This window comes from Pavona decussata, unplaced genomic scaffold (genome assembly GCF_977016875.1).
Source record: "Pavona decussata unplaced genomic scaffold, jaPavDecu1.1 SCAFFOLD_164, whole genome shotgun sequence".
Classification (NCBI taxonomy): domain Eukaryota; kingdom Metazoa; phylum Cnidaria; class Anthozoa; order Scleractinia; family Agariciidae; genus Pavona; species Pavona decussata.
The window spans coordinates 192,452-220,000 of NW_028145575.1; the positions used below are offsets into that span (position 1 = coordinate 192,452).

Sequence of the window (27,549 nt, forward strand, 5' to 3'; positions counted from 1 at the left end):
CTAAAAGCGTAACTCGCCTACAAAGAGAAACCTAAATCTAACGGAGGGTATCTTCACAATCAATATTTGCAGGAGATCTCTCTGTCAAAATTACATGAAAATAGTGCAACGGTGTCACTGTTTTATGAGTTGTTCTGGATACAAAAAATGAAAAAAATCTAATGAGTACATTTTCTAAAAATAAAGGAAACCTTCTAGTTATGAAAGTTTAATAGTTCGCTGCGTTGCCATGGAAACGGTAAGACGTACGAAAATACATTTTTTCTTAGTTGGTCTTACACCGTACCAATTTTGGGCGTCCAAAAAAACATAGTTTCCAAATAACGTCTTCTAACACCTGTACACTAAAAAACTGTATTCGGCCACCTTAAACGCCTGTCGGACAGCAACTTATTCGTCATGACCGTAAAGAGTATGACTCCCAGTTTAGTCCCTTGGGGTACTCCTCCTTTCAGTGTTTTCCAATCAGATAAAGTTCCTCCAATTCTAACCGCTTGCTGTCGGTTGGTCAAGAATGCAAGGATCCAGGTTAGGAGCGTGGGATGAACATCCAATTTACGGAGCTCCTCCATTAGGATGGCGTGGTCAATTAGGTCAAAGCCTTTATAAAAGTCGGCAAAGAAGATTCGGACACCCGCGTCACCGCTGTCAACTGCTTTGTAGATGGCCTACATCATATATAGGAGGGCATCTGTGGTTGAATGCCCCTTGCAGGCATATTGGCGCGGGTCTATTTTACCATCCAACTGTGATAGCAGTCTGCTGCAAACAAACCCTTCCGTGACCTTAGTGAGGGATATCGGCCTAAGGTCACTTTCGATGGTCGTAGGAGGGGTCACCTTGGGAATAGGAGTAACAATGGACGACTTAAGGAGAGATGAAATGTACCCCTCCTTCAATGACTGGTTATAAATATCCTGGATGATGGGAGCCAACTCTGGAGCAAAGTCCTTTAATATCTTGTTTGGAATGTTGTCGGGCCCAACTGCCTTTGCCACTTTATTTATACATGGTATTTCCATTATCTTTTTAATCCATATTAACTTACTTTCTATCTAGCTACCTAACTAGAATTATAAAAGAATAAAATTTAAAGGATCAAAGGCTGCTTTTCTTGCAGGCCATATTTTAAAAGTCATTTGATACTTTTATTTAAAACTGTGGCGACTCCTGATTTAGCCTTAAAATCGCTGAAGGAAGTCGCTTGCCGCAATTATTATTAATTATTAATTATTATTAGTATTATTCTAAGGGTAAATTGTTTCACAACTGAGCTCCAGTGTATGAGAAACTTCTCTTTAGATAGTTATTGCGGCCGGATTTGTGGAAGAGTTAGCGCGTTTTCAGTATTCCTTAAATTATAAGAATCCCATTATCACGAATCGAAAAACAATACATTACCTACATTATCTAAATTATTGTGGTCTCATCCCATTTAAAGTAGCTATCACCCTTACACAGTGTTAGTGAATGTCGAAAATGTATGCATATTTTGCGAAAAACTTAATCGCATTCCGTGTTTCGTCATGTTTTAGTTATCAGAGGAAAAAATCACCCGAAATAGCCCGTTTTCCGCCATAATGAATACTAAAAAGTAGCAGTTGAGAGACTGGGCACTAACAAGCTTGTGACGTCGACCCAGTATCTCAGCCACAGGCCATTTGCTCATTTATTCCTATATTGAACTTGAAATGTGCCGGCTAGATCAGTACAAGGTGGGTGGAGGGTATAGTTCTGCACGCTATACCTTTCCATAATGATGATCGTCCTCTAGCAAGAAAACGAAGAAAGAAGTGAGTTGATTTCGTGAAACAAAGGGCGACTTCATACGTCGATTCAGCTTTGTTGATTAGGTGGGTAACGAGCCAATCATATGAAGACTGAAACGAGATGATATTGGTATAAATGTGGTGCCAACTGCGAGTGCAAAGGCGGTGGCAAGAAGTCCAGTTGTAAGTACGTACGGTATGCGGGCGTTTCTCTACACTCTTAAGTAAGAAAATGTGAGTGTATATCATTTTGAAAGTGAGTTCGGGTGAAAAATTATCTTAGCTGTTTCTGCGTTTGACACTGTTAGCATCAGTAAATTGAGTGCAAATATTAGAGTATATAAGCTTATATGTACAGCCAAAAAAACCTACAGAAATAATTAAACGTATTTTCATTTATAATCACTCTAGAATCTTAAGAATGCGGAGTGGCGAATGGAGTCTTTTACTTCTGAGACTGCCGTCTGTTAGCCAGCGGATGAATGGCTATCTTTTTCTTTCTCAATTTTCAATGTAAGGTTTTTCATAGAAGAATGGATCATCCTTTAAAATAAAGATTCTTGAATGTGTCTGTGATGATCAGGGGCTAGAGACGATCCGGAACACAATACTGTCAGTCGATTGACATGTTCGAAATACCACTTCCAAAGGTCGGATTTTGTAAACTTGAAATTGAAATATTTGGAAGAATAACACAAGTAAATGACTTCCGAAATGTTGTACGATTTTATTTCTCTTACGATCAGACCAATTTTAGTTGATAAACGATTAAAAATTATAAAAAAAAAATGATAATAAAATATCAAGTAAGTTATGTTTACCCCACGAATAAAGCAATCCAAAGACCTGCTTTCTCGGCGGTCCGCATGTTCTCGCGAGGTAAAATGTTTGATGCGTGGCTAAAGAAAGAATCAAAAGACAAATAGCAGCGATAAGAAACGCAACATCTTGCGCAAAAACAAATAGCTGCGGCCGGGCCCGGCAATTCAGTAACTGCAAGATAAAGATCATTTTAGGATTCAAATGCTACCAAAGATAACAAGAGAGGCTTTACCGTTACCGGACTCACTGAAACGAGCAAAACTAAACATAAAAAAAAAAAAAAAAAAAAAAAGAAAAAGCCTCAAAGGGCGTAAGAACGACCGTCGCCAGACAAAAGATCAATGAACAGGCCATAAACCGATAAGCGCAGAACTCATAACCCAGAAATGACCTTTGAAATCAAAATACATTATAACATAGCTAACAAGATGCCTGCTATACTGGCATTACGCGTGATGCTGGGGCTGATTCATTTATTCCAACTGTATGCTTCGCCGATTGATTAAAGTATCCTTGCTGATGGAATAGTTTGAGTCACGACGATCGCGTTACGTTGTTTCCCTTGTGTTACGCTACTCAGGGTTTCAAGGGAAATTGCGGGAATTCCATTGCGATAACGTAAGCTTCTCAATGACCTCTTTTCAGTCTCGCGTCGTGGTCTGACTGTCAAACAAAGCACGATTCCTTCGCCAGGAATTTACCAATTTCCACCGTTTTAAATGTCGAATGCTTCTTAGAAGTTATTCTTTCGATTTGCCGCTTCAAAATGGTGAAATTTCTGTTTGAAAACGGCACACTTGATTTCAGAACATGTTAGCAATATGGCGCCAAATTTAATCTCTTTTTTATAAATAGATCAAATGATGCGTTGACGTCACACAGGTAGGAGTGAGTGGGTCCCCTCCCTCGCGATGTAAGCGACAAGAATGGATTTTGATTGGGCTGCTTCTGTTGAAGACAATCAGAACAATACACCCCGAGTAGGAGAGGGGTGAGTTTAATGAATAAATTAATGTACCGATTTGTAGCTACGAGAAAGAAAAAAAAAAAAAAGAAATCGACCCGTTTTTAGACACGGTATGCCCCTTCAGGGCATACCGCGTAATAAATTCGTGTAATCAAATCCAATTGCGCGAGCGTGCTTTATATTCCCATTGTGCACGCTGATGACGTAAGCAAAGAATGCTTCGAGAAGAAAAATTTCTATGGAGTGACTTCGGCATTTTGCATTCAAATGAAAAGCGGGGAAAAACTTCAGCAAAAAGTTTAACTACAGATGACAACAAGCGAACCAGCTGATGAAAAAAAGATCTGCCTACTTTGTATTTGGGATTGGAGTTTTTAACTCCCAAAAAACCTAAAGAAAAGGAAAAAAGAACAAGCAAGGCCCGTGTCATCGTGTGTCGCAAAACTATTAATGTTCAGACGCCAATTTCGCTTTCTCAAGGGAAAAACACACCTTATCGAAACGATAAACTGAAAGAAAAACTGCTAAGGAATACTCGACAGTTTCAACAGCGGAAATCCGATAATAAACGGCGAAGAAATTGTGCTTCAAGGACAAATTGTCGTTTTATCCAGGCGACGAGCAAGCGGACATCTCACGCAGATCATTATTTAATTTAAGCCATGGACTTTCTTGGTAGTGTTCCAGTACCTGCAATTGTGGGAATCCAATTCTCAAGAAATTACAGGTTTGATTATGAATTTGTACTTAAGCTTAAATACTTTTCTTACGACCGAATCTTCGTATTCCTAACAGTTTTTTTTTTTTTTTTTTTTTTTTTTTTGCGAAATTTTGGAAAAACGTGCGCGGGGTCGATAACTTCTACTTCAATACGGACTTGCAGTTCCTTCAAATCGCTTGCACGTTTATCATCTCGGATTAAAAACTGTATGCCTCGGCACCTTAGAGCAAAGACTTATCTGAATAAATTTTTCATTTAGGAAAGCTTCAGTTGTCTGTTTTCTTTTTATATTAATATTTTCATTGATGAAACGTAACAACTGGGCAAATCTTGCGTAAACAAACATGTCCTCGCGAGCGGAAATAATTCTCCCATGTAACACTAGGATCAAATTTTCCACGTTTGGTTTTTGGAAAATTTTTACTGAGTTGGCAACCCATGCCTTTTATTCCAAAAAATTAGAAACTTTAACTATTTTGAAACCAAAGGGGTGTTGCTTTTTTATCCTCTAAGTTGTGTATTTTTACTGAACATGGGGGTTGTTTTTTACCGCTTTGCACATTGGGTGAATGCTTGGAAAACCTCTTGTCAACCTAGAATCAACGGCTTAAACTACGAGTTGAAAATGTTATACAACAATTGATTCATGCGTCAGCTGTGCGTTCATCGAGATATTAGACAGATCTGGTTTTAATAAGGGCAAAAATAACAGAAGAAACAATTTCGTTATACAAAGAGAAACATTTTTGCTGGCTCTCCCTCTTTTTCAATTATAACCTAGGAACTCTACCTTATCAACGACTTACCGAATTGCTTACAGGTTTCACAAACTAGAATGTAAGCTGATGATACCAGCTTGACGTTTGCTAGGGATGACATTAAGCATGTAAAAGATTGTGTTTAGGACAATTAGTGTATTCTAACTGAAAACTCTTCATTTTTAGGGGGGGAGTTAGGGATCTGAGCGCCAGTCCGCCCATTGTAGTCCCGTGCCCTGTTTTTTCACATGTTATGAGAATCATAATTCAGTTGTGAAGTTTTCTGCAGTTGGAAGTTTAGTTTTTGCTATTGTCTTCATCTTGACGTGCACAGAACTTGTAGGTATTGTATTTTATTTTCGTTTTTTTCCTTTGTCTATTTTTCACCGATGTGAACCATCATCTTCTGCCATGCTATTGAGCTAAAAACTGCGCGGCGTACATTTGTAATTAGTTGGCTGCCGAATCATTATATGGTTGTTGTTTGGTCGACTCGAAAAGTCTGTGTTTTTCCCCCACAGATTGTCTTATGATCTATGCAAAGTGTACACTTAGTTATCAGCCAATAAGCTTACCTTAAACCTGACAACTTCTGACTAGATCCTTTTTGCATCTAGGCAGAAGTCCTTCTCTTACTATAAATAATATGGCTGTGGAGCAGAAAGCATCAGCTTAATCTCTTGAGTTTACATGGAAGAAACTTTAAATTAAGAATCTCATGAAGAAAATTTCTGTAAGAGGATTGTTTCCCCCATTATTGTAATAAACCTATGCGACATCAAATCCCATTTTAAATCAATGCTTATAACAACCTGGTTCTTCATCTATCTCACTTCGGTTATTGAGGTGTGGCAAACTGCAACAAAGGCATTTCTGATATGCTTCAAAACTTTCAAAATCGCGCAGCCTGCGTTTTAATGTTTGCTTAATGTATATTAATTTGAGTGATTTCTTCCAAGTACTAGGGTGGCGAAAACTCTGTCATCAAAGGTTAGGAAAGAAATGTATTATGATGCATAAACCTTAAAGTGCCTATCACCCCTATTCAATTCCTTTTTTTTTCTCAAAAGTAGACATGGAGAGTAAGTCTAAACAACCAGGAAAAAACGGCATTTGACCCGATCGAAATTAGTGTTCTTAGTGTTAAAACCGCGCCTTTGGAGGACTGGTACTAGTAAGAGTAGTGACGTATCGGTATCTCAGCAACAAGCGCACAACAAAACAGTAGTGAGTCGGAGCGAATTCTTCGCAAGCTATTTGGGTTTCTGGTCGATTGTTTTAGCCCAAAGGTCAAACACTGACTCCGATTCTGAGCAAACCTACAACTAAGATGATTCAGAATTTAACTACATTTGCGGCTACGTGATTGAAGTCGAAATTCAAGCACGTAAAATGGGAGTAGAAGACCTACACAACTGCTACTCGCATGTTTGCCTTCCGCATCTCGTTATTTTGGCCAATTTAGTTTCTTGTATGTTTAATTTGCTGCGAGTTAACACAATAATATGGAGGATTCGCACAATAGGTGCTTTCAACTTTCGTAAAACCAGCTTTCTGCTAGTATTTAAATCAAATTTACGATTCCTCCGCTTATTATTTTAGCAGCCGAACATTTTTGAGGGGATGGAATCTTGTCTTACTAAAGAGCGGCTGCATGTAAGAATCGAGAACTGCATTTCAGCGACCACTAAGTCGAATTTCTGATATTTCGTATGGGGATATCCTTGGATTAACTATTTCCGAAAATCATATTTTACAGTTCCAAGGTATTTCATTTTTTGAGAAAATTGCAAGAGTTTGAAATGCGGCCTAGGTGCGGTCACGGGCCGATGAAAACCGCGAAAATTTAGGTCAAAGGACAAAGCCCCGTTCACGGTGTAAAATAACCCAATGAACTTGAAACTTTACAGAAACCTAGACCAACCATCGCACAAGAAAATTAATACATTAAACATTCTAGACTCGCTGGCTACTTTTTAAAGCATGCAGATTTGTGTACGCTACTCAAAATGGCCTTGAAACTAATGCCTATTTTTATTAAAATTAAAGTGTTTCTAGTATGTAATTTTCTCTAAATTAATTCTTATATCCCGAAAGAAGAAGAAAAGAAGTTTATTTTTTCTAAGTTTCAAGTTCTGATTCAAACTCTTTCTCACTCAAGGAAGATCGAATATGCGTGCGATACTTGCGGCTCGCAATTCACGTCGCGAATTATGAGATTAGAACCGATTCACAAACACTTGGCATCTGGAGGCCGTGAATGTTTTGAAACATCACATATTGGGCCATAAAACTAATCAGACTGACTGAAGACAGCCATTCAATGTTTTTCGATCCCAGATTTCTTTCCTATTCTGCTCTAAAATATTCATGGTAGTTATCCCGGTCAATTAGCCTACGAAACATGTGTAACAAATTTGCATACCATTTCGATGTCGCAGGAAAAAGTAGTGCAAATCAAACTTTAAAGCTCCTTTATCTTCTTAAATGAAGCAGTCGATCAGTAAAATGGAGAAAAACGTGTGACTTAGCTTCCGTCGTGTTGTTTTAGGTGTTCGTTTTTCGCAGGGACGGCTCAAATCAATAAGCCTGTGTGAGACTGAACAACTGTAACTCGATATACACTTCGCTGATGTAGGTAACGCGCACGTGATCCTAGCCAGGCATTTCGGTATGGAATCCTGCGCATACAGGGCGCTTTTAGAAACTGTAAATAATGAAAAGTACTGCTTGAGGGCCAAGCTACGACTACCGGTAAGCAGCAGTAGACTTTAAAATGGCAATTTATATTCATCAAAGTCAAGATGTCGAAGAGCGAGCTGATTGTTGTATTGACAGGCAACACACCAACTAGAGGCATAATAAACTTTCGCCGCTTCTGTATAAATATCAGCTTTAAGCAACTAGTAACTAGCGAAAAAGACACAGAGTGACAAAATGTTCATGAATAGCGCTAATAAAGACATATTTAACTTTTGCTTCTACATAATGAATTTCAGTTTTAAGAAACTGGTAACTATTGAATAAAACACAGAGTGACAAACGGTCGGTGAAAAATGCCGTTTTTGTACATGGCATCTTATGTACGACATTATCTTTTAAACTCGATCAGTGCTTTTTGTTATCTCCAGTCGCCGTGGGAAGAAAAGGAATCATGTGCCACGAGGCACAATGAAGGTAAGGAACAGCCATATTTGGATAACAATACATAAACTTTAAAAAGTCCCCCCAAAAAAGGGAAGGATGCCAATAATTCATGTAAGGGACCCAGTTTACTTGCCTAGCAAAACACGGTGTTCAAAAATTTGAATCTTGTTTTAGAGACGGTAACCAGCTGTCCTCGAAAGACGCTTTTAACTAGTGAACCTTGCTATAGCGATTTCTGAAAAGGAGAGTTACTTTCCTTGTTATAACAACCAACCTGAAATTCGTACCGAAGAAACGGCCTCTACGACAACTCAAAGTCAGGCTAGTCAGTTTTACTTTTGACTTTATTACTCGACTGCTTGTAACATATGGCTATACATGCGTGGGTCTCCAGTGAGGAGCTGCAAGCCATAAAAATTATGCTAATTAATGTGCATTCAGCTTTTTTTCATTTTTCAGCTTCATATATGACGACGTTGTTGCAATTAGGTGTATATATCTTTTGACATTATTTTCCGTTTCTAGGTAATTATCACAAGGCCTTCAGTAATCAAAGTCGTCCGCAAATAATGTTGTTTAAAAAATAAATGATCCATGAAGGTGATATTTAGGATCACGAACACGAGTTGAACTTGCTTGGTCAAAATTACGCATGTCGTTATTAATATTTTCTGAATCCTTTAATTGTGCCTGTAGAATGATGACCAGATCAAACACACTTACAATAAACTATAACAATACTACAAAAAAACACTCACACTCACACTCACACTCACTCACCCACTCACTCACTCACTCACTCACTCACTCACTCACTCACTCACTCACTCACTCACTCACTCACTCACTCACTCACTCACTCACTCACTCACTCTCTGAATGATTCCCTCCAAAATTAAAGTTTAGAGCGTGATATCGATTACCAGCCTCAGCCTGCAACTCGTAATTCAATTCAATTCAATTCATTTTATTTTTCCATTAATCAAAAAATACAACATAAATACATTATAAACTATTTACAAGATTTAATATGTTAAAGGCTAGGAAGCCTATATAGAAACCGGGGGCTTATTAACTATAGGCTTCCTGGAACTATAGGATAAACCATAGAATTTAAGGGGAATTTAAGGGTACTGAATGAAAATTTCAATTAATTTTTTTTAAAAGAAGGAAAAAAGAAAGAAAGAAAACAAAAAGGTAAAGAAAAGGCGTGTAGCTCAACAAAGAGTCAATTTAACTAAGAAAGAAGGAATTTTTTAAGTCTTTTGCCAAACAAACTGATACTTTCACTGTTTTGAATTTCACGACCTAGCGAGTTGAAAAACGTAGGACCTTGAAACCGAATTTAGAATTTTCGAAGATTAGTTCGACAATAAGGTATATAGAAAAGGTTGGAATTTCTTGTATTATAAGAATGTATCTGGCTTGCAAGAGTAAACATATCACGAAAATAATTTGGAAGTAAGCTTCTATTAAAAAGATACATAAATTTACCTATTTGGTATAAATAAATGTCAGAGAATTTTAAAATCTCCTGTTCTTTAAAAAGAACACAGGTATGAGCATCAAAAGAAACTTTAGATATTATTCTGATTATCTTCTTTTGCAAAACAAGAATCCGATTTAAATTAGACTGATATGTCGATCCCCACACAGAAACACAATAAATTAAGTAAGTGTAAACTAGACTATAGTATAAGAACGTAAGGAGGTTTTGGGAAGGCAATAACTAGTAAATAATACCTATTGATTTTGATATATATTTTTCTAGAAACACTAAGAAAGTGAGGCTTCCATGACAAATGCTCATCGAGGATAACACCTAAAAATATTGTTTCTTTCACACGTTCAATTGCATTGTTGTCAATTTGAATAGATCGATATATCAAGTGTTTGCCTCCTTTGGGGTGGTCTAAAAACCATAAAATTTGATTTTTTAAAGTTAATGGACAGTTTGTTTGCTCGACACCATTGAGTCAATTGAAGCATTTCAGAATTCAAGATTCCAGGAAGCAAGTTAAAATCTTTTTGGGAGAAAAATTTGTTTGTATCATCTGCAAAAAGAATAAAGTCCACGACCTTTGACACGTTACACAGATCGTTACACAGAAAGCTCTTTATTGATGATAACGCTTAAAACACCTCTAACATTCCAATAGACTTTAAAGTTGCCTCTATCTGATTTACCCAATAAGTTTAGAAAAAATAGGAGTTCAAAGCCTGAAATTTTCTATCACTAACTGAGCTCAAAGAAAAACTTAACCTTGAAGTACCCTTCACTACATTTTATGGTATACTGCAAGCCATCCCAAAAATATGGAAAGTAAAATTCCGCAACACAGTCTCTTCAAAGGTACAATCTCTCTCACTGCCGTCTACTAAAATTGCATATTCGACTTTACTTAGCAAATCCTATTTGATTCCAACCGGTGAGAGTAAAATTTTAAATTACGGCTTCACCACAGAAAACATCCAAAACGTCTATATGCTCCCCTTCCGAATCTTGCATGAACCAAAGCTTATAATTTTTCAGTTCAAAATTATTCAAAACATCCTACCTACGCAGTCCAATTTTTTCGTGCTGGTATAAAGGACAGTGACATTTGCCCGCTATGCAACTACGAAAGTCAATCATTGTTGCGCATGCTGTTTACCTGTAACATTTCCTACACGTTTTGGAACCTCTTTACGCGATGGTGGCACAAAACATACCAAGAACACAAAAAATCCTCTGAAAGTGTGATTCTGTATGGCTGGCACCAAAAATCAAACAACTGGTCAGCGCTCAATTACGCCCTCGTTATTGCCAAGTACCACATTTTTAGCGCTAGTGTTTGCAATGGCATTTTAAACTTTGAAAGCTTTCTTTTACGCCCGAAAAACAAAATCTTTGTTATCCGAACATAAGCAGTATCAAATAATAAATTAGAACAATTTGTTAAAACCTGGGCCCCTGTGTTTTTGGTAATTTGTATGCACGTGAAGAATGCTGTGTAAAGACTTGTAAATGATTTTAGTTTTAAACTTCACGTGCAGTGTGCATTTATATGTAAGTGCGTGTATGTGTTAATTCTGTAAAGTGTTGGAAAGTCAGCATGTAACCAGGTTAATCTTTAAGCGTTATCTTGTAACTTAACTTGTATCCATGTATCTCGTAAGTTAGCAGGCTTTATATTGTATTTGTAAAAAAAAAAAAAAAAAAGGTATAGAACCCTGAGGCACCCCGCACTTAATTTCGCAAGACTCCGAACTGAAACCATTAAATTCCACATAACGTATACAGAACGAAATGCCAACAACAGATGTCGGCTTCAAAAAAGAACACGAAGTCAGAAGTCAGTCAGAAAATGTCAGGTTTAAGGTAAGCTTATTGGCTGATAACTAAGTGTACACTTTGCATAGATCATAAGACAATCTGTGGGGGGAAAACACAGACTTTTCGAGTCAACCAAACACAACCATTTAATAATTCGGCAGCCAACTAATTGCAACTGAACATTGCGCATTTTGTAGCTCAATAGCATGCCACAACATGATGGTTCACATCCGTAAAAACTAGATAAATGCAATACACTGTATAAGTGAAGGTGCCAAAAAGGAAAAAACGAAAATAAATACAATACTTACAAGTTCTGTGCACGTAAAAGATGAAAACAATGGCAAAGACTAAACTTCTAAGTGCAGTAAACTTGATAACTGAAGTACGATTCTCATAACATGTGGAAAAACAGGATACTTGACTAGCAATGGGCGGACTAGCGCTAAGACCCTTAAATGTCCCCCAAAATTCGAAGAGTTTTCAGTTAGAATACGCTAATCGTCCTAAACACAATCTTTTACATGCTTAATATCATCCCTAGCAAACGTCAAGCTGGTATCATGAGTTTATATTCTGGTTTGGGAAAATTGCAAGCAATTCGTTAAGTCATTGATAAATAACAAAAAAAGTTGAGATCCAAGGTTGTAATTAAAAAAGAGGAAGGGCCAGCAAAAATGTGTTTTTTTGTATAACGAAATTGTTTCTGCTGTTATTTTTGCCCTTATTAAAACCAGATCTGTCAAGAAAATTGATTAACTTTACTTCTTAGCCCAGCCCATGTTTGCACAACTTGAATAAATGAGTTCTTCATTTTCGCGTTCCTTTTTGAAGCCGACAGCTGTTCAGAGCATTGCGCTCTGTATACATTGCGAGTTACTGAGGCTAGTTATCGAGATCACGCTTTAAAGTTTAATTTCGGAGGGAATCATTCAGAAACTTTCAGGTGAGTGTTTGTTTGTAGCATTGTTATAGTTTATTGTACGTGTGTTTGATCTGGTCATCATTCTACAGGCACAATTAAAGGATTGAGAATATGACATTAATAACGAAATGCGCAATTTTGACGAAAGAAGTTCAACTCGTGTTCGTGATCCTAAATATCACCTTCAATGATCATTTATTTTTTGAACATCAATATTTGAGGACGACTTCGATTACTGAAGGCCTTGTTATAATTACCTAGAAACGGAAAAAAAATCTCTAAAGACCTATACACCTAATTGCAACAACGTCGTCATATATAAAGCAGCAAAATGAAAGAAAGCCAAATACACATAATTTTCGTTGCTTGCAGCTCCTCAGTGGAGACCCAAGCGTGTATAGCTATATATTATAAGCGCTCGAGTAATAAAGTTAAAATAAAACTGACTAGCCCTTGTTTTGAAGTGTTGTGAAGACCGTTTCTTCTTCCTCTTCCCTCGGCGCCTGGAGATAACAGAAGGCAATGATCAATTTTAAAAGGAAATGTCGTACATAAAATGCCAGGTATAAAAACGGCATTTTACACGGACCGTTTGTCACTCTGTGTTTTATTCACTAGTTACCAGTTTCTTAAAACTGAGATTTATGTAGAAGCAAAAGTTAAATATGTCTTTATTTGTGCTATTTTTCATGAACATTTTGTCACTCTGTGTCTTTTTCGCTAGTTACTAATTGCTTAAAGCTGATATTTATACAGAAGCGGCGAAAGTTTATTATGTCTCGTGTGTTGCCTGGCAATAAAAACTTTATTAACCAGCTCGTTCTTCGACATGATGACTTTGATGAATATAAATTGCCATTTTTGCTTGTATAGCAGTAGACAACTTTTAAGTGCTAACTGCTGAAAAAATATCGATGAAATCGATAAATATTCAACACTTTCTGGCCGACTTATCGAAATAATAGTTCGAGAGATCTTTAAATATCTATCAAGTTTGAGGAAGAAATCCTGCAATTTATTGCCGGCCGGGTGTTTATTCTTCGCCAATCGTAGTTTATAGTGACGATCAATATTATATCAGCCTGTTCTACTTTTCCTCGCTAAACAGCTTTTTGTAAGTGGTTCCACTACATAGCGAATTTAAAATCTCGTTTCTTAAGGAATACTGGATCAAATTATTGTTTTGACGTTTAATGTTGTAAATTTAGTATTATTTTCGCTGAAAACCCTTTTTCAGGGAGTGTCATTAAAGTTTGTATTGTATTGTATGATCATTTGTATCGAGAAGGTGTGAAAATAATACGATTGGAAACATCCAAAGTTTCGACATGTGGATCTAAAACATCAAACAGCCAAGGCGCAACATGTCAAATCCCCCGGTATAGAGCCCACACTTACCATCTCTCTCTTTGAGATGCGTCCGACTTACAGAATTTTGGCATCAAAGGATTTCAGTGTTTAGTTTATTTCCACAAGTATTTGCAGTAGACACATCTGCGAGTTTTGAAACATAGGCTAAATGTTCATGTGTACCAAGCAGACCAAAGTCTTAAAAATTCAGTTCGTTTAATTTTTTTCGTTTTTCTTTCATGCAGTTTGTCTGTGTGTGCACGGAAGACGAGTAAGGAGGAAAGAAGACGGCGATGAACACTGGGTGGATAGTAATATTGACGGTGAGTAAGTAGATGAACTAAACAACAGTCATAAGAGAATCTTTTTAATTTATCTCATAGTCGATCCCTTGGATTATAGAGCTCCTTTATTGGCCGACTGCGTTTTTTTTGGTGGATTATTACGAAAGTTGAAAGAACCCACATTTCTACAAAGAAAAGACCACTTTTTGTCTCAATCAAATCCAGATATCTGAGGTGATTTCATTAATTCCTTCCGAACAAACTAATAAACCATAATTTAACAGGAATAAAGTCATAAGACTTAGAAAATTCTAATTAATCAGCTTGGTATTTATGTAAGTTTGAATAACGTAGAGAAACACCTTTGTATTCGCAAGTATTTGTGTTTTCTTTAACGTCATTTATCTCAGTGCTATCACTGTTCTTTCACGAATGTTGTAACACGACTTTGTGAAGACTCTTCCAACTAAAGCCGCTTTTCGCGGCCGTGAAGGACTTAAAACTACCTTGATCATCATGGTTGTTGTTGTCCTCGACGTTAAACGGAGCAAAGCAGCTTTGTTCAGAAAACTTGTAACGATTTCAAATAGCTGTTCCATGGACTACTCAGCGAGCCATAACGTAGGGGTTGGCTTTTTAAAGGGATGAAATGATGAAGTACTGTTCCCTTTAACCCTTCCACTGATTTCTATTGACAGACCTGCACAAGTCTAATGGTCATGGCCACTGGTAAGTCAATTCTGTTTACTCGTCTGCAAGGTTTGGAAGTGGTTGGGTTATTCCTGGGCAGAGAGGGCTCCATCCAGAAATTTAAAAGTGTTCTTCAAACTCGCTAGCACTACGCCTGCAATCTGTTGTAAAACAAGATGTCGGATATCACGACTTATTCGTGTTCCAAGATGTTTTTATGCATATTCATGTTATGTGTACTTTTCCTATTTTCTTTTTTCCGTCTTTACATTTGTTTGTTTCATTCAATAGAAGGAACAATGCACAGCGCAGCTCTATAACGAACAAATAATTAAGCATTCAAAGCTCCAAGTATTACCAGGTTACCTATGAGTTTTCGCTCTTGTCACTGATCCTAGCGTATGCGTCTTTATTTAGATGTGGTTTATGACAGAGAATGCGAATACACTGCAAGAAATTACACCGATCTGTGCGCATTACGCCATTGAGGTCATGCATTTTAGAAATGAATCCACGACCATGCAGTACTTTAAAATCTACACGTTCCGTTCCTTTTTTTATTTTTCAATGAGATTGCGTATAAATAACCTGAATTATCCATATATACTCAAGCGTACACGGAAAATAAACTCCTGTTACGTTTGGCAGAATTTATCTGACACAAAGTTCCCATACTGGATCAGAGTTGAGAGACAGGGCTAAAACCCGCCCTTTAATGGGTTTAGGACATTTTTTGATGGCTTAAACGCCAAGATATACTTAATATAGTACAAGCATTGCGCAAGGACACAGGATTATGACCCCAACTAACGTTTTTGTACCTGTTGTTGCATTTTTAGCGATGACTGTCCTTGGCCACTGGAAGCTAGATGGCAGTGATCAGAACATAAGGTTGGTCAATTACTACATATTTGAGCGACCAGTAAAACATTATAGTTATTTGTAGGAAAAAGGTTCCGCTGTAATTGAACTATATGTTTCGAACAACATAATCCTGTTCAAGGTTGACATGTAAATCATTTTAGCTAACTTAGTAATCGAAAATTCGCCAACCGTTGTTTGGCACGATAGCTAAATGTTCATACGTCTCTGATACACTCGATTGCAAAAACGTTGACACCTAAAAAGCATAAACCATGAACGATGAGGCCCAACGGATTTGTGGGTAGTGTTTAAAAATTGCCCCTTGTTGGCCAACTTGACACTTTAAGAAAGTTTGGACAGTTTTCATCATTCACCAGGTGCAACTAATTTTGGTTATCAACCGTCGCACGAGAGTAGGAAATTAACTACACTTATACCCATAAACCCATTGGGTCTCATCGGTCACGGTTTATGCTTTTTAGGCGTCAACGTTTTGGCAATCGAGTGTATTCTTGGTTTTCACATGACGTCATAAAAAACTGAAATTCAAAACTAAACACAATTTTGGGTTTTTATCTTCATCACATATAAGAAAATCTAAATTTCCATCGGCTTGCTTGTTTTCAGCAGGATAGCATTCTTTGTTTTGAAAATAGAGCAGTTTGAATTTTAGATTTTTGCGCAGTGCGTGACAGAAGGATTGCAGCTCTAAACATGTCACGTACATGAAAACATCGATTCGCCTCGATTAGGAGATATCGCACAGCCCTGTAGCTTTCACACGTTGTTTATGTCTCACTCTTCTACAACATATTAATTTCTTGACTTTATCTATTGAATGGTTGAGGATTTTATTTTTTCCCTTGCGTGACGATGTGTGAGGTGAAAACCACATATATGATTAAAATGGCATTTGGCAACGGATTGGAGTGAGACTGTTAATTACTGGAGGGCGTATAATCTGTTGGACAGTACGGTACTACACTATATTGTACCAGTTGTTCGTACGTCCCTCGTGCCCACTTGTGTTTTATTCTTCACAGCCTACATCTTGGATTTCTCGACTTCTAAAAACCTCAGTTACCCGCTAAAATTGATCCAAAATTAATTATAAACGAAAAATATTAGAGTAGCGATAATGCGTTTCAATTTTTAGAACATAACATTCTAAATTCTTAAAACATGGCTATCAATTCTTTATTGCCATGGAAAATCAAGTCACGTGAGCAAATAATTTTGTCAGATTAACGTTCAGACCAAAGGAGGATGTTACTATCTTCCCGGCATGCACCGCGTAGCAACTATATTATCAAACGGCTGGCCCCAGGTGAATCTCATTTTTCAATGGACGCCGTCGAGATAGTAACGCGGCAACTCGAGGTTTTCAAGAAATCGAGTGTTATTTACTTGAATTGCGTGGATTTAGCCGTCGATATCAGGCAGTCTTCGGAAATGCTGCATTTATAGAGTATAAGATGCTTCTCGGGCACGTGAACTTTCCAGATGAGCTGAAAAATTGGAGATTGGTGCTGTTTCCGAACACGCCGCAAACAGTGACAGTTTGAAAACGTTCCATCGACCGCTTGAAGCACGTTTCGTGCCTTTCTCGGCGACCTCTTCAGATGTTGACTTGAGGGTAATGGCTCCTACCATAAAACAAAATACATGAAGCGAAAACATGTAAAGAAAATCTTGAATACTAGGAGCTTGGAACAGAAGTCCCAAGCAATATAAATACAGGTCGAATCATGACACAAATCGCGGCAAAAATCCCTCACATTCAACTTCAAAATTTTTGTTGAAAACGCGGAGTCAATAGGAGTCGATCAGTTCCCAGTGAAACTTTGAAATATCAAAGCTAATATTTGAATATTATAATCCTATTGACTCGTCGTTTAAGTTCCGAAATAACGCATTCAAAATAGGTCATGCATATTCAATAACAACAGTCATGGTTGACAAGCCACGAACAATACGCAAAGTATTGCTGTTTTGAAGAATATCTCTCTCTGAAAAATATTCCTTTCCCTTATTTGAATGTAAATGAAATAAATAAAGATAAATTACTCACCATGGATCATTTGTGATACGAAGAAATCCAGCTCAAACTTGGCCTCAAACACGCGCATTCCTCTCACTGACCGGAAGCCATTTTACCGAAATTGGCGCAAGGTACGATGGGAAGATAGTAATATCCTCCTTTGTTCAGACCTACATGCAAACTCAACCCCCCCCCCCCCCCCCCTTACCTTGCGTGATATAAGGGGAGAGGGTGGTTGGACCCCCTCCTGCTTTTTCGTTGCGTTACGGTAGTTTGAAAAGTTTTGATCTTTAATTTAATAGATAGCCTTTTATGTCGGCTACATAATAATGTTAATATTATAGGAGATATTATAAACTAAATTCGATTTTGAGACGGCGATACGACTTTATATTGACGGCTAGTTGGGAGAAAATATATTCCATATTGGGCGGAGTCGCGAAGCGACGGAATATATTTTCTCCCAACGCCGTCAATATAAAGTCGTATTGCCGTCTCAAAATAGAATTTAGTTTTTTATCGCGATACTGACATTTTGTTGGAGAGAGTAAACGGATAAAGTACAAATCGTGCGCTGATTGAAAGAGAAATTCTTACTTCAGTTAAACTGTAGCCATGGTAATATGCCTGCGCGAAATTTTTTCTCGGGGTGGGTTTTTTGAATTTTTGGCTTTAAATTTTACGTCAAAACAAAGAAAATGCAAAAATTTACAGTCCATAAAGCACCTACCATTGATGAAATAGACGAGCTAGTAGGTTTGAACATTTTACAAACAAATGTTATTGAAAACTTGTTACCGCCGAGATATAAGCTTATTAAACAACAACATGAAAACAGTGATGAATAAACCTCACAACCAGAAGTAAGAATAAAAAGAGCAACCATACTAGTACCCAAAAAACGAAAACAGAGCATTGTTATCCTAGCTTAGATGCCGTGGAGATTTGGAAATTTGATAGAGACCAAGCGGCGAAGAATACTGTAAAAATTACCGAGTCTGCCGTTCGGCGCTACGACGAGAAAAGCCATGAAAGAGAACGCAGCAGAGCTCTTGGAGCAATTTTTTTTCTAGAGATAAGAGACATCAGAAAGGAAACAGATCCTTTTGCTTTGAAAATGCCATAATATTTTGGAATTTAAGCTCTTTGTTATTTATCGTGGCCGCTTTCACACTCAGGAAAGTCTTTTAACTAAATTTCTCTTCATCGAATCTTCGCTTACCTTCAAGAAAAAAGTTGTATCCGCTGTATCATGGTACATGTTCACCACAAAAAAAATATTATAAGTGGTCCTTGAACAGTGCCAGAAGCTTTGTAAACTCAAATGAAAAGATATAAACAACACCATCCAACGCCGCATGTTCATTCACAGAAGTAAAATTTTGATCTGTGCGCGCCGAACCCATTTAAGTGCCGTGCTTCCATGCTTACGTGACAGTCTTTGAGCCAATCAGAAACCGTTATTTTGAGACGGCAATACGACTTTATATTGACGTCTCAGCGCAATTGGAAGATCCCCCAGGATCGCGATAAAAGCAAATGGCGCTGCTGGGTGTCAGTGACGTCATACAACGCGATAACGTTTTGATCATCACCTCTTAGCTGAAAAAAAAAAAAAAAAAAAATTATAATAATAATCAATTCCTGGCAGGGTTTTTAAAAGAAGGTTATACTATTTAAATGGGGAGATATTGTTTATTGGTTGACGTTTCTTTTCTTATCTCAGTTTCAGTGGTAATCCATCCTATATCGAAGGGTGGTGTCCAGGAAGCAAGGCCCCCATCTTCGACCGATCAAATTCCTTCGCCACTGCTCCGATAATCGATCTCAATCGCAGGAGTTTTTCCATTTCCTGTTGGATAAAACCAACGGGTAGCCTTATAACGGGCGACCGTGCGCTTTATAATGACTGGAAGTATCCATGGCAGTTTCAGCTCCTTCTTAGAAACCAGAAGGTTGGATTTGGTCGCCATAGCAAAAGTGACAATCTTGATGATAGGTGGTACTTCGTTCAGAGTAGCGTTAAGGTTTCTTTGAACATTTGGACACACGTGGCAGTAACGTGGGATCACGCAACTGGAAATTCAACAATTTATGTTAACGGTAAAAACGTAGGTTATCGTACGTTTCCCTCCAGAAAAATATCCTTCTTCTCACGTACGGGAGAGCCATACAAAATTGGGAATGACGGTCACCGGGACGATCACCAGTTCCATGGATCAGTTATGGATCTTTATGTTTTTGGCACGGCATTATCACTGGATCAAATCAATAAACTAAGAGGTTATTGCCTAATTTCCTTTTTATAAACATAAGTCACTGGTTACATTTTAACTCTTCGTCGTGGCATAAGTGAAATAAACTGAAATTTAAGGCACTAGTTTTGATTGACTGATAATAAAACAGAGCCCATGATCTAAAAACCGGCTAAACTACTCGGTCTGGAGTTTTATTTTTAATTTAAATTACTTGTTTCTTAGGTTCTTTTTGTCTATTTCGTCCATGTTGCACGGGTTTAGTCATCCTTTTACCATGGGGAAGTTTTAAAAGCTAATTTAAAAACTATTAACGTTAACTACTAACGTTAACGTGAAGATTGCCTTCGCGGGGGGGCATAAACGTTTGAGTGTGGTTGCGCTAAATATCCATGTCGCAACTCATCGTATGCAACATATCGGCTTCAAGAAAGATCGAAGGTACCAGGTTCAAATCACACTCAGATACTCTCAAGTTCAGCTCTTCAACCAGCTCGAACTAAACAGCTAGTCCTCCATTTTAAATTTAATTGGTTTTGATTTATAAATATTTGCTTGAACTTAATATAAGTATTTAATGACGGTGACTCCTTTTGCTATTGGGCAAATGTTCTAAGCATCTCAGGACGATCCGAGAGACCCAGATTTCTTTGGGACGGCACCTAGAGTTATTGTCGCTTAATTATCTCTTAAATTGCATGCATTTCTATCCTCAATTTTATTTTTGAATTCCAAATCATCTTGCTGTACCTAAAACTGTAATAAACAGCTAAATACACTTCCTTTACCAGCCATGCACTTACATGTATACGATTTCCAAACAGTGTGCTTGCGATGATTAAAAACTTATTAACAGCTAATCTGTCAACTTTTTTTCCACGCTATTGAAATCGTTAAGATAATCATGTTTCTATTTATGATCCTCTGCAGGTGTACCTGTTATCGTAGAAAGGGGCAAAGAAGTTACAGGTGGAACCGTTCTAGTCAAATGGCAGTTTCCCATGGAGCGAATATGTCCTGTTCTGCAGTACAACGTCAACTACAGAGAAGTAATTTTGCATGCTGAAAAAGGCCATTGGAACTCAATTTCTGTCAGTGGAAACACCACCAGCTATACCCTTCACCTGGAGTGTTGGAAACAGTATGAAATAACCGTCACGTCATTCTATTCATACGGAGAAAGTGACAAGAAGGACAGCAAGATATGGAACTTCAACACTGGAACTAAAGGTAAAGGTTGGTGCTTAACCCAGATTTTCGTGACACTAAGAGGTAACTATGGGTGTTTAATACTCTCTTCTGGATTGCATACTTTTATTTTCGGGCAAAAATCATGACTTTGTTTTCCTTGGTTAATCACAGGCTAAACTAGTCGGTCTGGAGTTTTATTTTTTATTCAAACCATTTGTTTCTTAAGGTCGTTTTGTCTCCTTCTTCCATGTTGCATGGTTTTAATTAGTATTCCTTTCACCATGGAGAAGTTTTAAAACTAATTTAAAAACTACGATATAGTTTTACGATTATAGTGATACGAGCAATAATGTTTCGTTGAGAATTGCTTACGCGAGGGGGCATAAACGTTTGAGTGTAGTTGCGTTAAATATCGTCGCAACTCATCGTATGCAACACATCGGCTTTAAGAAAGATCGAAGGTATCAGGATCAAATCACACTCAGATACTCTCAAGTTCAGCTCTTCTACCAGCTCGAAGTAAACAACTAGTCCTCCTTTAGTCTGTTAAATTATGACTAGTTTTAATTAATTTTAAATTATAAATATGTGCTTCTACTTAATATAAGTATTTTAGAACAGTCCTTCCTTTTGTTATTTCGCATACGTTCTATGCATCTTGCGACGATCCTAGGAACCCTGATTTCTTTAGGACGGCGCTTACTAATTCAAAGGTATTTTGTGCGGTTTATGGGTATGTGAAAAAAAAAAGATCTAAGAAATGGCTATAAAACCTTAAAAAAAAAAACAAAGGAAATTGAGGGTAACTACGCATTTATGTAGAGGTAATTAAGCTTGATTTTAAAAAAAATAAAAACATTTGTTACATCTTTATATATTTATTTTTGGAATTATTGTCGCTTGATTATCTCTGGAAAGTGCATGGTTACCCCTAATTCTGTTTTTGGGTTTCAAAATCTCTTGCTAACATCTGTTTTTCTCCCTCATAGTTATAAGCCGTGCAAAAATACTTCTGCATTACTAGGAACCGTCCTTAAGTGGATTACCTGGAAACCTAACTATAATAAACGACTAAATGCAACTCCATCACAAGCCATAAGCTTTCCAAACAGTGTACTTCGGATGATTGAACACTTATTAATAACTAATCTGTCAACCTTTTCTTGCACGAAAACGTTAAGATAATCATGTTTCTATTTACGATCCTGTGCAGGTTCACCTGTTATCGTAAACAAGAGCAAGGAAGTTACAGGTGGAATCGTTCTAGTCAAATGGGAGCGAATATGTCCTGTTCTGCAGTACAACGTCAACTACAGAGAAGTAATTTTGCATGCTGAAAAAGGCCACTGGAACTCAACTACTGTCAGTGGAAACACCACCAGCTATACCCTTCACCTGGAGTGTTGGAAAGAGTATGAAATAACTGTCACCTCCTTTTATTCATACAACGAAAGTGACAAGGAGGACAGCAAGATATGGAACTTCAAAACTGGAACTAAAGGTAAAGTTTTTGCTTAACCCAGATTTCCGTGACACTCAAAGGTATTTTTGTTCGGTTTATGGGTATGCGGGAAAAGAAGATCTAAGAAAGGGTCATAAAACTCAAAAAAAAAAAATTGAGGGTAACTACACATTTTTCAGAGATAATTAAGTTTGAATTAAAACAACAACAACAACAACAACAACAACATTCGATACATCTTTATATTTTTTTACAATTATTGTCCCTTTATTATCTCTGGAAAGTGAATGGTTACCCCAAATTCTGTGTTTGAATTTCAAAATCTCTTGCTAAGATCTGCTTTTTTTCCGCACAGTTATAAGCTGCGCAAAAATACTTCTGTATTAGTAGGAACCGTCCTTCAGAGGATTACCTGGAAAACTAACTATAATAAACAACTAAATGCAACTCCATCACAGGACATAAGCTTTCCAAACAGTGTGCTTTGGATGATTGAAACTTGTTAATAACTAATCTGTCAACTTTTCTTCCACGCTATTGAAAACGTTAAGATAATCATGTTTGTATTTACGATCCTTTGCAGGTGCACCTGTTATCGTAAACAAGAGCAAAGAAGTTACAGGTGGAACCGTTCTCGTGAAATGGGAGCCTCCCGTGGAAAGGATATGTCCTGTTGTGCAGTACAAAGTCAACTACAGAGAAGAAAAAGGCCACTGGAACTCAACTACTGTCAGTGGAAACACCACCAGCTATACCCTTCACCTGGAGTGTTGGAAACGGTATGAAATAACTGTCACCTCCTTTTATTCATACAACGAAAGTGACAAGGAGGACAGCAAGATATGGAAATTCAAAACTGGAACTAAAGGTAAAGGTTTGTGCTTAACCCAGATTTCCGTGACACAAAGAAGTACATATGGGTATTTAATACTCTCTTCTGGATTGCATACTTTTATTTTCGGGCAAATACCATGATTTTCTTTTCCTTGGGTAAACAGTGTTAATTAGTTTTAATTTATAGATATGTGCTTCTACTTAATATTAGTGTTTTAGAACAGTGCTTCCTTTTGTTATTGTGCATGCGTTCTATGCATCTCGGGACGATCCGAGAAAACCTGGTTTCTTAAGGACGGCGCTTACTTATTCAAAGGTATTTTTGTTCGGTTTATGGGTATGCGGGAAAAGAAGATCTAAAAAAGGGTTATAAAACTCAATTAATGTTCCCAACCCATGAGAGTAAGTGAGACAACAACAGATTGTGGGATAAAGGGGTAGGGGAGGAAGCACTCCATTCCGGCAGAACTTATATACAGGTCAGGCTAAACTAAATTGGGAACCTGCCTCCCCAGAGGGCCGAGACCCCCGTGGGCAAGGCCTGTATCGAGTCCCCCCCTGAGGGCAATCCCCACTGAGCAAGGATACATCCTCCCCAAAGGGCCCCCCCCCTGAGCGAGCCAACAATCTCCCCAGAGGGCCCCCCAATGAGCGAGGACTTCATGTAATCCTTCCCAGAGAGCGATAATCCCCCATGAGCGAGGTCCTTATGGGACACTCCCCATGGGGCCAACAATCCCCTCAGAGCGAGGTCCTATCCTATCCAAGTCTATTTCCATGGTTACCGTAGTAACCAGTTGTGAATGGGGCAGGATGTTTTAAGACTGTGAGTCCATGGGGAAAAGTGTGACCTGTATTGGGAGCACTTCATCCCACAAATACACAAAGTGTATTCCCCATGACGAACCACAAGCCCTATTGTTGTCTCATTAGTTGTAGATATCCCTTATGCCCCGTTGCATGTGAGTTCACTAAGACGAAGAAAACCAAAAAAGGCTAGGGTCATCGCAGCTCAAAACATTATGGACCCTAGCTGCATATCTAATTAGAGTTAGAGTTAGGTACTGCAACAGTTCCTGAGATCTCTGAGGGAATTTCTGGGTGAACACACAACCGCATCGTCCGCGTGAAATACACGTGAGAAGCACTGCCTGCTCCACCCGTCCGCCGACCAGGAGCGAGCTTCTGAGATCTCCGTGAACAAAGAAAGGGAAGAGAAACAGCATAAAGGGCCGTTTCCAAAAACACCGTCCATAGAGGCCTCCAATCCATCCAAAAACGAGAGCCCGCGATCAGCGAATTACAGATCTGCAAAAGAAGGCACACGCACACACAACGACAACAACAACCACAAAAACAACACAGAACTCTGAACGCCTCCCAAGGGAAAAAGCAATAACAATAAAAAACCTCCATCATCATATCAAACTTAGCTCCGGGTTTTTTAAGGACCTTACCATGTGGCAGAATTTTATCTCTAATTGGAATGGTGCTCGCCTTCTGGCGAAATTTGTAATCATAGACCGCCCATCCCAGACCAGCGCCTGATGTCTTCTTTTTAGAAACTTTGACCACCGAGTTATCCAGGGATAGCACTAAGTTGTCTCCCTCATCATGAATTGATAAGTTTTTGGGGAGTAATTTTGAAAGATCAAAGAACTCACCGGTCTGGATTTCCTTCACGTATGCTGACGGGATGGCCTGGAAGGGCGCACCATTTTGTAAAGAAGTGTCCACTGTACCCGGTGAATGTCCTGGCAATGTCGCTTGGATTTCTTGCGAGAGAGGCGATGATCCGAGGACTTGTTGTTGTTGTTGTGTTGGCAAGATGGCGTCGGCTGGAGCAAATGGTGAGTTCTGTTGGGCCCGCATAGCGTTGACCGCAACTTTCGCAGCTTCACTTGCGATTCCTGTCGCCGCATCAGAGACAGCTTCTTGAACAAAGCGCTTTATGGTTGTCATTTGTTCATTTGTAAAACTTTGGGGGCGTTCCGAAGCGGGTGGGTCCGCCATCGGTGAAGGATTATTCCGCCGATTGTTCTGTTCGCCACGCTCGTCAGAGCCTTCTAAAGCAATACCTGCGTCCCTCAATCGCTCGGTAAGAACATTTCGGTTGCCCGTGACGGGGAGACCGTTAGTTTGGCAGATATCGCGGAGCTGTGGGAGCGAGAGGGCTTGCAAAGCAGCAGTTCGGAGTTGGAGACTTCCCGCGGCTGTTCGGGAACGAGAGCGTCGAGGCGGTGTGTGTTATCCGGACCAAAGATCGTCGAACCGTATAAAACCGCTGGTAAATCGCAGAGAAAACAAGAATACTATGGACTGAAAACTGTAGGACTGGTAAACCGAACGTGGAACTTGTAAACCACAGCTGAACTTGTAGAACAAAACTACACGTGTGAAGGTTTCATACAGAAAGGCACGATGAACAATGGTATATTCATGGTATTTGATTTCACGTGAGCACCTCGATCCCCATTGGTCTAATAAGATAACCGGATGTTGCACAAGGACCGGAATGACCTTTGGGCATTGGGATTTGACAGGTCCTGTCTTGGTAGCATATCACATCACCGGTAATCAAAACCTGAAGCCGTAACTTCATGGTTGTCACATTAACTTTAATTTATAATACTTATAAATTGGCTAAAAAACAATTGAGGGTAACTGCACATTTTTCAGAGATAATTAAGTTTGAATTAAAACAACAACAACAACAACATTCCATACATTTTTTTATTTTTTTAGAATTATTGTCCCCTTATTATCTCTGGAAAGTGAATGGTTACCCCAAATTCCGTGTTTGAATTTCAAAATCTCTTGCTAAGATCTGCTTTTTTTCCCGCATAGTTATAAGCCGCGCAAAAATACTTCTGTATTAGTAGGAACCGTCCTTCAGAGGATTACCTGGAAAACTAACTATAATAAACAACTAAATGCAACTCCATCACAAGACAAAAGCTTTCCAAAAAGTGTCCTTCGGATGATTGAAACTTATTAATAACTAATCTGTCAACTTTTCTTCCACGCTATTGAAAACGTTAAGATAATCATGTTTGTATTTACGATCCTTTGCAGGTGCACCTGTTATTGTAAACAAGAGCAAAGAAGTTACAGGTGGAACCGTTCCAGTCAAATGGGAGCCTCCCATGGAAAGGATATGTTCTGTTCTGCAGTACAACGTCAACTACAGAGAAGAAGAAGGCCACTGGAACTCAATTACTGTCAGTGGAAACACCACCAGCTATACCCTTCACCTGGAGTGTTGGAAACAGTATGAAATAACTGTCACCTCCTTGTATTCATATAGAGAAAGTGACAAGGAGGACAGCAAGACATGGAACTTCAAAACTGGAACTAAAGGTAAAGGTTTGTACTTAATCCAGGTTTCGGTGACACTAAGGAGTACCTATGGGTATTCAGTACCCTCTCCTGGATGACGTTGTTTAATTTTCAGGGAAAAATCATGATTTTGGTTTCCTTGGGTAATCACTGTTTTAACAGCAGCTAATTGCTACTCATTAAATCTTTCATCAGGGTCGCCATTAGCAGCATGGTTGTATAATAATTTTTGAGGCAGGATTATGATCTAATTGGCTTTTATTTCTTTAGATTTTATTTTTATTTACAGAGGCCGCCGTTTGTAATCTCTTCTGAAACCAGCCAACAATAGGAGAATAAAGCAGCTTCAACGATAAATATTATCTAAAATACAGAAATTTCGTGAAAATGATCGCTAGATCCGGTCATATTCCAATTAAACTGATAGATCAAAATTGATCGTTTGTCTCACGGTTATGTAGCATAGATGTGGTTAGCGACGTTTCCTCATCTTCATCAGGCGTTGGTGTCGACTGGCTGCATGTGGAGTGGTGGTAATTATCCCATTTTGATCCTTTTCACACCAATACAATTATGAGATAAACGATCAAGTCTGATCAATCATTCAAATCTATGATGAACGAACATCAAAAATTTGATAAGGTTTTCCCGGTTCTAAAGGCGCAACTTGTGTCGAAACTAATAAATGTTATCGTATTGTCTTGAAAAACAACTCAATAAATAGAAATAAAATGAGCTACCCAAAGAATTTCTTAAGCCATTTCTGAGCTGTATGGATACAAATAGACATGGGCCGAAGTAGTTCTGGGGTTTT

General features: G+C 38.3%; 1 protein-coding gene and 1 long non-coding RNA gene across 2 annotated transcripts in view; one reads left to right on the forward strand and one right to left on the reverse strand.

The window, feature by feature from the left end:
- The window catches only part of LOC146464339 (uncharacterized), an 82,247-nt gene that overhangs the window by 39,916 nt on the left and 14,782 nt on the right, over positions 1–27,549 (forward strand). The window contains exons 12-15 of the mRNA XM_085129863.1: positions 15,589–15,640; positions 19,381–19,937; positions 22,314–22,601; positions 23,146–23,430. Of these exons, the coding sequence (XP_084985989.1) occupies positions 15,589–15,640; positions 19,381–19,937; positions 22,314–22,601; positions 23,146–23,430 (1,182 nt within the window). The remainder of the gene's footprint in view (positions 1–15,588; positions 15,641–19,380; positions 19,938–22,313; positions 22,602–23,145; positions 23,431–27,549) is intronic.
- LOC146464341 (uncharacterized) lies at positions 16,175–17,814 on the reverse strand. The gene is made up of 2 exons (XR_014868508.1): positions 17,685–17,814; positions 16,175–17,259 (listed from the first exon to the last, which is right to left on the reverse strand). It is a non-coding gene; the product is annotated as an uncharacterized LOC146464341 (long non-coding RNA).